The sequence below is a fragment of the Salvia miltiorrhiza genome, chromosome 3 (assembly GCF_028751815.1).
Source record: "Salvia miltiorrhiza cultivar Shanhuang (shh) chromosome 3, IMPLAD_Smil_shh, whole genome shotgun sequence".
In the NCBI taxonomy this organism is placed as follows: domain Eukaryota; kingdom Viridiplantae; phylum Streptophyta; class Magnoliopsida; order Lamiales; family Lamiaceae; genus Salvia; species Salvia miltiorrhiza.
In genome coordinates this window covers 12,881,056-12,891,240 of record NC_080389.1, presented here as the reverse complement: position 1 = coordinate 12,891,240, position 10,185 = coordinate 12,881,056, and the positions used below count along the sequence as shown (strand labels likewise).

The 10,185-nt window shown below is 37.3% G+C and overlaps 2 protein-coding genes across 2 annotated transcripts; one reads left to right on the top strand and one right to left on the bottom strand.

The window, feature by feature from the left end:
* Positions 1 to 1,599: 1,599 nt before the first annotated feature.
* On the top strand, positions 1,600 to 3,505 carry LOC131017563 (uncharacterized). Its single transcript, XM_057946364.1, has 2 exons — positions 1,600 to 2,457; positions 2,734 to 3,505. Exons 1-2 carry the CDS (start codon positions 1,603 to 1,605, stop codon positions 3,106 to 3,108), a joined length of 1,230 nt encoding a protein of 409 aa, XP_057802347.1. The 5' UTR covers positions 1,600 to 1,602; the 3' UTR covers positions 3,109 to 3,505.
* Positions 3,506 to 4,602: 1,097 nt separating this feature from the next.
* LOC131017547 (uncharacterized) lies at positions 4,603 to 6,565 on the bottom strand. Its single transcript, XM_057946342.1, has 4 exons — positions 6,395 to 6,565; positions 5,362 to 6,276; positions 5,139 to 5,288; positions 4,603 to 5,029 (listed from the first exon to the last, which is right to left on the bottom strand). The coding sequence occupies exons 1-4, from the start codon at positions 6,443 to 6,445 to the stop codon at positions 4,691 to 4,693; spliced, it is 1,455 nt and encodes a 484-aa protein (XP_057802325.1). The 5' UTR covers positions 6,446 to 6,565; the 3' UTR covers positions 4,603 to 4,690.
* Positions 6,566 to 10,185: the final 3,620 nt, after the last annotated feature.

Genomic DNA, 10,185 nt, shown 5'->3' with positions numbered 1-10,185 from the left:
ATTATATATTTGATACCAATTAAAGCAACTGCATTTTGTAAGTTTCCAATTATAAACCAAGAAATTCCATCGAATCTCATGAAAAAACTAAATTACAATATTTATATCCTCACTACTATGAAATAAATTAATACAAATTAAGTACTCTATACTCCCTTCGTTCCATTAATAATGACTTATATTTTATTTTGGAATTTGTTTTTATAAATGACAAATCTTGACCCATAAAAAGTGTAGCCTATCGTTCTGAACTATTTTACACATTTCCTTTATTTTACGTGTAATAAAATACTCTTATCACTTTTAGCGTAACAGAAGGCGTACTACTCATGATTAATTTGAATACTAAATGATCTCATTAGTCATTATCAAATGAATATATGTCCTAATCTTTATCTTTCCCTTTGTCTTTTCTAGGTGTCGCGACATGCAATTTGATTGATGAGAGCCTCTAATATTTAACGAAAAATTATTAAATATTCTTTGGGACAAAATACCACGTGTTTTGGAAAAACTACAACTTGCGTGGAATTAATTTATTTGTTTGCATTGTCATAAACTTCTCTATAAATTGAGTTGATCCATATGAAGAGAGAAGCATCCAGAGTCGTGGAGGAAAGATTTGAGCGCATACAACAATCATTTCTTTTTTTCAGTTTCGGTAATCTTCTCTCCCGTTCTTTATTTTCAGGTCTTTATAAATTAATTACAAGGATATATAGTACTATAGTAGTATCTCTTAGTTTTTTTATTTGGATAAAGTTTATCTACTATTTAGGCTGTATGTATCTAGCCTCTTTATTTCAGTACCCATTTTATTAGTATTGTTTATAGCATCTTGTATCTACCCATTCATTTTGTAAAACGATGTTTCTCAATCGATATATACTGTAGTTCTTTTTTTAAAGACCATGTTATACAATCTAATACTCCCTCCGTCCCCCAAATAGCTTACTCTCTGGGGACGACATAGGTTTTAAGGAAAAATTATAAAGTGTATTGATAGTGGAGAAAAAGTGTTATAATTATTATTGAAAGTTATGAAAGGTGTTATAATTAGTATTGAAAGTGATGAAAAAGTAAAAAATTAAGAATAAATAAATTATTACTAGTATCGGACGTCCCAAAAAGAAAAGAGAGAAAGTTATGTGTGAGATGTAGGGAGTAATCATTGCAGTCCTATTTTGGATTATCATATGTGTTAATTAGATAACATGATGATATATGACTTGGCACAAATTAGTGAATTAGGTTATGAGGCTCAATCATGCATCTATCAAAATTTGATGTCTCATTTCGTGTTCCATTTTTATAATTTTTATTTTGAAATAATTAATTAGAGTTAACGATTTTCGTTAAGGTTTATAATTATTTTTTGTATTTTTTTTGAATTAATCAATACTTAATTATTTGAGTTCATTAATCCAAAAACTAGGGATAAATTAAATTTAAATTATAGTGGAAAGCTATGGAGTTATATCAAATTAAAATGGTGTATCATATGTTATGGAAGCGTGATTTATTATACAGTAATAGGACTATTTTTGTGAGGTTTTTGAAAATGAAGACTATTTTTATAGTGTTTGAGGTTAATTGGAGAAAATGGCAACAACTCTGGCGGCAGACCCAACTCCAAGATTCATTGTGATAAAGTCAAAACAGTATAGTGATAAAGGGCATGCATACTTCAAGGCAGAGGCAGAGGGCAGTGGTGGGTCCGTACATCTCGGTGAAGCCGACGTGTTCAGCACGCTCGTGAAGATGGAGGCCGAGCGATCAACCAGCGGCAGCAAGTACATCAGCCTGCGATTTTGTTACTCCAACAGATATTGGGTGCGGAAGGCAAACAGCAACTTGATTGTGTCGGAGTCCGACCAGCCGGAAGAAGACACGACGAAGCCAACGTGTACATTGTTCGAGCCGGTTAAGGTCGATGATTTCTACTACTTGATCCACGTTCAGAGCGGAGGGCGCGTGTTGATGGATGCAAACTCCAACTATGCTTTCTATGTGGAATCAAATCCGAGAAGTGATCAAGGTTACCTAACTCTTGTGGATTGGGATTCACTAGTGAATCTGCCTCCGCGTGTGGCGTTCAAAGGGGACAATGGAAAGTATCTCCAAGATTCGCTGTTTTTTAGGTTGAATTTTATGTCCGACGATCCTAACGCCCAACTCTCGATCTACGTGGTTGAGCAGAGCCCAGACGGCAATGTCCGAATAAAAGACAGTCAGTTTGGTTATTGGTGGCAAGTAGACGTTGATACTTCGCTGATATATACCTATGCTTATGATCCGAAGCGGAGTCAGTTCTGGCCGCTCAAAATCGACGAAAACTCTATTGCGCTCCGCAGCATTCACAACAACAACTTTTGTCAGCGTCTCACCGATGATGGCTTGACGGCGAATGCTCTGAGCGCATCGGCTTCCACTATCACCAAGGAGGCAATAATGCAGGTTATATTAGGTTATATATATATATTAATTAATTACTCCCTCCGTCCATAAAAAATGAGGCATAATTACTATATTTGGCGTCCACAAAAAATAGGGCACTTTCACTTTTAAGACATGAGCCCGCCACTTTTCCTTACATTTTATCCTTATTTACAAAAAAACACCAAATTTAATTCAATGTCAACCAATCATTTGAAATAACGGTGGGACCCTTTCTCCACGAACCACCAATTTTATTAAAACATGCCAATCAAGTATTACCTCATGCATGTACAGGTGCAAGAACTAGTGTTGGAAAGGAAGATGACCAACGTGACGTACCAGATGGAGTATGGCCGGATCTTCAACGAGCTGCCTTATGTTGGAGGGATATCTACGATGACCAACGAACAATATGTGGATGATTCCATGTCAGTCGAGATTATGTACGAAGACCAGAAGTCTTCCACTTTTACAGGTGGCTTCTCGCTGACGGCGGGTGTCTCAGCCTCCATCGAAGCCGGCGTTCCCTTCATCGAGAAAGCAACCATTACAGTCAATTATTCGGCAACTACGACGTTCGAGTGGGCCAATACGAAAACAACTACAACATCAGTTAAGGCGCGCTATTGGCACGGCTGTTGTGCCCGCGAGGAGCATTGCTGTGATTGAATACGTGGGAACCCAGGGCACCTGCAATATTCCCTTCTCTTACACTCAGGTAGACAAGAGCTCCACCGACGCCCAAATTTCTTATACCGAGGTCAGTGACGGTATTTACACTGGCGTCAATTGTTATAACTTCAACTTTCATATCAGATCAGTTGAGCCGCTTTAATTCAACATGGATATGGACGGACCGGTCATCATCTCTCAACCTCTTCTCTACTTTATCGTTGTGCTAATAAAATCATTTCCACACAATGGTTTGTTCAATGTTTTTGTATTTCTATTTCTTGTAATTTTGTGTTGTTGCAGTTTCTTCTTTTATATAATATCGAGGCGAGGCGAGTCCGCTATTACTGTCGTAATTTTGAATTATTGTATTTTGGTGTTGTTGTAATTTAAGAATTTTATATATATAGTTATCGTCTTTTATAATTTTAATATATAATTGTTCGTAGTATTAATAATAGTGGAAAAAAGAGTCACACATTAAGATTTAAGGATATTGATAGATAGTGTATTGTTGCTTATGTGAGGATTTACTTGAGTTTAGTTTGCATGTATAAGAGGAGTCTTTCCTAATGTGTAAGTTATGAGATAGATGTGATTATATGTAGCTTTTTTAGAGGTATTTGAGCATGTATATGTGATAAGAGATGAAACGGATCATTTCTTAGAATATTGGTTGAGAATCGAGTATGATGTTGAAAAAGGGAAGTTGAGTTTGATTTTTCTTGTATTTATGTTCTTGGGTGTTATAAGAGCTTAATTTGAATTCTTGAGAATTTTTCATCGAAGAAGTTTGGAGTTGAGGTATTTGCTTTTATGTTCAAGTTTGGAGTTAATTTCAAACTTTTTTAAAGGCTACTGACCTACTGTTTTCGATGGGTTTTTGTTGCCCAAAAATCTTGAAAATTTTATGGTAAGTATATACGAGAGTCGTGAATACACTCATCAAATTTCAAGTCATTTGGACTTCATTTACTATTTTTCTAAAATGTAAAACTCCAACTGCAACTTTCTACCGAGAATTTCGAAGAACAGACTCTAGAGCCACCTTTTTCAGTATCTTTCTGTAACTTTTTACCTTCCAAATTTTTATGGTAAAGAGATTATTGTGTTGGCTAGATACCCACAAAAGTTCAAGCCATTTTGGCGATGTTTACTATTTTACAAAAATCAAAACTTCTAGTTGCACAAAACTGCCGGATATGGTAGACTATAGGAGAACGGCCATTACTCTTAAACCACTTGGAGTTTTTCAACCTACACAAGGGTAAAATTGTAAAATATATGTATAGAGTTGTGTCCAAAAATAGAGTGTGCCTAAATTTGGGCTTTCCGTTTAACATATCTAAGCTACCAAACAAGTAGTAGAGCTTGCTATCTTGGCTTATCAACCTTATCAAAGGGATCTTCTATAATTAAGAATAGGTATAATTTGTCATTACTACATGAATAACTTGAGTTCTATGGCTACATGAAAAACTTTATGTCGCATATATTCAATCATCTTTTCGATATATTCATTACACTTATCAACCCACATAGTTTCGCAATTCGCACCACAAATAACGAGTATAAAAAACTAAAGGATTTTCACATTTATTCTTGAAGGGACATGCTCTTTAAGCTGCTCCTTTGCAACCCTCGCAAATACTTCATCTTCAGCCTTGTGTAGATAAATGCGATCCCACCGCCGATGCAGCTGAAACTTAAAACTCCGTGGATCAATAATTATATTTTCTAGTGCAACATCCTTCTCCACAAAGTACTTAATCAACTCTAGATGATTAAACACGCCACGGTAACCAACAAATTCGACTTCCTTAATTTGAACAATATTGGCCCTCTGAATGAGTTGAGTAAAAGTTCTAGCAACAGCAACATCAAACGACTCGTCTTTCTCGCTATCTTGATGTTCAGCCTAGGAGAAATTGAATGGAGTATAATGTATGGCAAAGAGAATATTAATCCAATGTAGTTTAAAGTAGTAAAGAATTGAGATGAATTTCATTGCAACAACACAAAATTACCTCCACCACAAATCTCTGCAAGGAAGGTGCTGCATTTATTAAATTAACAGAGGGAAAGAGTGAATATATGGCTCTGCAAGACAACTTAACGTTCACCACCAATTGCTTAAGGTTACGCATCTTAAACGCTGAAACGAACTCCGTTGATTCCTGTGAGTATATATATATAGTGAAAACAAAAACAACCAAGACTTAATGGAAAAAAGAAGAAAAGAAATAGCACCTGCCATTGTATGTGGAAAGAATATATTTTCAACATCTCTAACTGTGGAAGCACAGGCGAAAACATGCCAAAAAAATCTTTCAATTGACCATCAGCCAATGAGTTGATCCAAAGTTGAGTAAGGAGAGGCACGTTGACGAACACAAATGGTATGATCTTGCCGCCGTACTTTACAGTGGCAACATTTGAATCCCGAAGCACGACTGATTTGAGTTTGTGGCACGAGCTTATTTCAAGGCATTTAAACGAGGGGAAAGTCGCAACAATCTCCAGAGACAAAAGTGCTTGGGATAGAGACACCGACATTTGTTCGAGCAGAGGGCACTTCTCCAGAAACAACTGCACAACTTCACCGCTCACACTCACAAAATGCAAACATAGCTTCTTAAGCACCTCAAAATTATTCGGCAAATTCCCCCTTTTATACGGAAACTCGTAATACAAATGAGGATAACCGAGGAAGCTAAAAACACCCTTTGTTAAAGAGGTTAAGCTCAACTCCAACCTCTCAACCTTCCTACTGAAAGCATAGGTGAGCCAATCATCAATCCTTTCTCTATGAGTTTGATTTAGATCGAAATACACTTTGAATTCCTCGAGATTGGACCTCTGATCCAAACGCTGGTTCGACACTATAACGTGATCAACCCATGTAACAAACTTACGCCTTTCCTCTTCCAATGGCCCTATACAAGCCTTCCTCAGTGATGGACTCGTGTATCCAAAATTTTCCATAAATCTAATAATCTTATGTAATGATTGTGTGCCATCAAAATCCATCGTCGTCTTAAAAGTTAAGGCCCACAAGTATCTCCATGAACTACAAAGTATGCTAGTCGCAGTAGGTTCCTTGGCCGTCAACAAAGACAATATCAACCCTAATATTTCTTTCGGTAGCACGCTAATTCGATCAACCTAATAAGTAATAATACATCAACAACAAAGCAAAGCATTGATTTCTACTTCACATTCTCATCACCATTCATATAAACGTAAAAGCCAAAAAGTTCAAAATTAAAATAAACAAGAGAACCTTGGATACATCTGTAGAGGTGGCCAATCGCTCCCGCTTCTCTTTCAGCATTCTTACACCTTTTCAATTTCTGAAAATTGCAAAAAGGAACAGTAAAGATTATAGTAAGATTTATATTACGAGAAGAACAACTGTTGGACTTGGAGACGCTGAAGAGAAGTTGTAGAAGCTCGTATAAGTTGAGATTGAATAAAAGAAATTTAGGTTTAAAATAATTAGGGCTGGTATCAATTAGGGCTGGTAGCGTGAGAATAGGGAGAAATAGGGATTAGTACTAATGATGATTTATATTAACTTAAGACGTTGTGATTTTCTAAACTAATGATGATTAGGAAAGGCGAAAAAAAAGATGCGGCCAATACAGATATTAGAGGAGCCAGGTAGACCTATTTTTCATTTTATAATGATTATATTTATTTAGTTTAAATTTTGTTTATGGTTGTTGAGTTGAATTAAATTTTTTTATTATTTGAGCTTTAGATTTTGGGCAGATTAAGTATGGACTTTTAATACTTTTATAATTTGAAAATTTAAGAACTTAAAATTTAATATGGAGTGTGGGCTATTAATTATGTTTTGTAAGTGCCAAACTTATAAAATTAAGGGAGACCTATTTTGTTAAATTCAATTATTTTTTTATGTATTGGATGATGATTTAGTAATAGTTTGGACTTTTAACTTAAGGTTACTTAATCCAATTAAGTGTTCAAAATTTTCATATTAAACATAGATTGTTGATTCCTTATAGAAAAAAAATACTACTAATATGCATTATTCATATACTATTATTAACTTCATTTCTTATCTATTATAGCTAATTTCATATATTATAACCATGGTTCAAATATGATAAATGTAACAACGATATAAATTACATGAGTAAAACAAAATTAACAAGTTTTATGGACTAATATATAATTTATAAAAATATATAGGTAAAACTGAAAAAATATAAAATGTTACATAATATATATAGGGGCAGGCTACCGCGAGAGCACATCTTAAAATAAGAAATAAGAGCAATTTTTAATGTATGAATTTTATGTAGAACACGTATGAATTCGCTGTATAAAGGTCTGAATTGTGAAAAATAAATTTTTGCTACCTTTGGGATTCGAACTCAGGACCATAAATCCATCCAACAGGATTACGAATGAACCGTAGATCTTGATGATCTAAGAGCTGAAAATGATTCTTATTTTATATATTAAGAAATGCTCTTATTTTAGTGTGTGTGTGTATATATATATACTAGAAATTTCACACCGCGTAGGACGCGGTGTTTCTATAATTGCTCCGTGAATTATGGGATTAATAACGATGCTAGTCAAATCGTTTCCAAGTGCAACCATATTATACTATGACTTGTAGGAGAATTTCTACAAGTCATTAACTCATAAAAATTGCAGCAATCCACAAGTACATTTTAGGGAAAATTGCACCTAAATACACAAACTTTGTCGAAAATCCATATTTGACACGAAGTTAGGATTTTACATTTTAATACACCAATTTAAAAAGTTGTTCAATTTTGACACAATTTTGAATTCCGGCGACCGGGATATTGACGTGGCAGCCGGAATCGCCACGTCACACACACACACACACTCCACTCTCTCTCTCTCACACCCCACTCTCTCTCTCTCTCTCCACACGTCAGCTCCCCCACCCCACCCCTCCCCCCCGGTCGGACCCTCCTCCTCCCCACACCGCCGTCGCACCCACCGCCGCCCCTGCTCTCTCCACCACCACACCTCTTCCGTGAAGGTTGCCGCCTCTCCGGCCACCGCTGTCGCCTCGCCCTCAATTCTCGGTGAGCCCACAATTTCAGTCGCCGCTGCTTGTATATCAAGCAGCAGCGCCACCTGAAACCCTAGGCCCCAAATTGTGGCCACGATTTCCGGCGAGCAGCAGCGATCCCCCGCCATCGTCTACAACCTTCCGGAGACCGACGGGCACGGCGACTCAGCGTACTGCAGTGCCTTTGACGAGGAGAGCGAGTTCGACTGGGAGTCGAGATCGTCGACCTGACCCGAGGTCTCGGCGCCGGTGGACGCAAGGGCAAAGCGGGCGGCGGCAACCTGGATCTCGATCTTGGGCGGATTTTCGGGGAAATTGAACTTGGCGTTGCCCAGATCTTCGCCGAAGGCACACGCCGCCTTCTCCACCATGGTCAATCGGCGGCGGCGACCTGGATCTCAGCAGTAGAGGGCGGCTGGGGGCTCGACGGCAGCGGTGTGGGGAGGAGGAGGGTCCGACCGGGGTGGCTGGGGGGTGAGCTGACGTGTGGAGAGAGAGAGAGAGAGTGGGGTGTGAGAGAGAGAGAGTGGAGTGTGTGTGTGTGTGACGTGGCGATTCCGGCTGCCACGTCAATATCCCGGTCGCCGGAATTCAAAATTGTGTCAAAATTGAACAACTTCTTAAATTGGTGTATTAAAATGTAAAATCCTAACTTCGCGTCAAATATGGATTTTCGACAAAGTTTGTGTATTTAGGTGCAATTTTCCCTACATTTTATATACAAACTGCTTAAATATTTTTATGACATTACGCATCATATATACACAGTGCATTCAATTGGAAGCTACATTGAAGCATATACAATGTACACACAAAAGAAAACCTCAAAATGTTAAAAAAAAATGTCACCTACATGGTGTAATAGAACCAAGAGTCATAGATAGAATTGTACAATGTATTACCTCAAAGTCTCACCGAATTATTGACTTTATGAGTCCAATATTCTTCGCTTGATTGTTACACCACCACTTGGTTTGAGTGTTGGTGTTTGTGGGACTATTTTGTCTGAGTAGTAGTAGTAGTAGTAGTAGTATTAATGATAATAATAATGACAAAATAATGTATTTGCATACTTTCCTATATCGTTGATGACATCATTCGACTATTAACATCGTTGTTTCATGTGGAATATTCACCTTTATTACACTCACCTTTATTTTGCTCGGCAACCACTGCAATGAACATGTGGAAGTCCTCTTTTCTGAAATTTGACCACATAAAAATAAGCAGCCACCACCCAAAACAACGAGTCTATTACAATTTTCTTTTTGTAGTACTCAATTTTTTCTCCGAAAACTCTTGCATACCGGTGTGGGGAGGAGGAGGGTCCGACCGGGGTGGCTGGGGGGTGAGCTGACGTGTGGAGAGAGAGAGAGAGAGTGGGGTGTGAGAGAGAGAGAGTGGAGTGTGTGTGTGTGTGACGTGGCGATTCCGGCTGCCACGTCAATATCCCGGTCGCCGGAATTCAAAATTGTGTCAAAATTGAACAACTTCTTAAATTGGTGTATTAAAATGTAAAATCCTAACTTCGCGTCAAATATGGATTTTCGACAAAGTTTGTGTATTTAGGTGCAATTTTCCCTACATTTTATATACAAACTGCTTAAATATTTTTATGACATTACGCATCATATATACACAGTGCATTCAATTGGAAGCTACATTGAAGCATATACAATGTACACACAAAAGAAAACCTCAAAATGTTAAAAAAAAATGTCACCTACATGGTGTAATAGAACCAAGAGTCATAGATAGAATTGTACAATGTATTACCTCAAAGTCTCACCGAATTATTGACTTTATGAGTCCAATATTCTTCGCTTGATTGTTACACCACCACTTGGTTTGAGTGTTGGTGTTTGTGGGACTATTTTGTCTGAGTAGTAGTAGTAGTAGTAGTAGTATTAATGATAATAATAATGACAAAATAATGTATTTGCATACTTTCCTATATCGTTGATGACATCATTCGACTATTAACATCGTTG

Excerpts from the sequence above, each read along its gene's own strand:
- LOC131017563 (XM_057946364.1), top strand. The coding sequence starts at position 1,603 with ATGGCAACAACTCTGGCGGCAGACCCAACTCCAAGATTCATTGTGATA. Across the intron at positions 2,458-2,733 it reads CCAAGGAGGCAATAATGCAG|GTGCAAGAACTAGTGTTGGA; the intron begins GTTATATTAGGT and ends ATGCATGTACAG.
- LOC131017547 (XM_057946342.1), bottom strand. The coding sequence starts at position 6,445 with ATGCTGAAAGAGAAGCGGGAGCGATTGGCCACCTCTACAGATGTATCC. Across the intron at positions 6,277-6,394 it reads CCTCTACAGATGTATCCAAG|GTTGATCGAATTAGCGTGCT; the intron begins GTTCTCTTGTTT and ends ATTACTTATTAG. Across the intron at positions 5,030-5,138 it reads TGCAGAGATTTGTGGTGGAG|GCTGAACATCAAGATAGCGA; the intron begins GTAATTTTGTGT and ends AATTTCTCCTAG.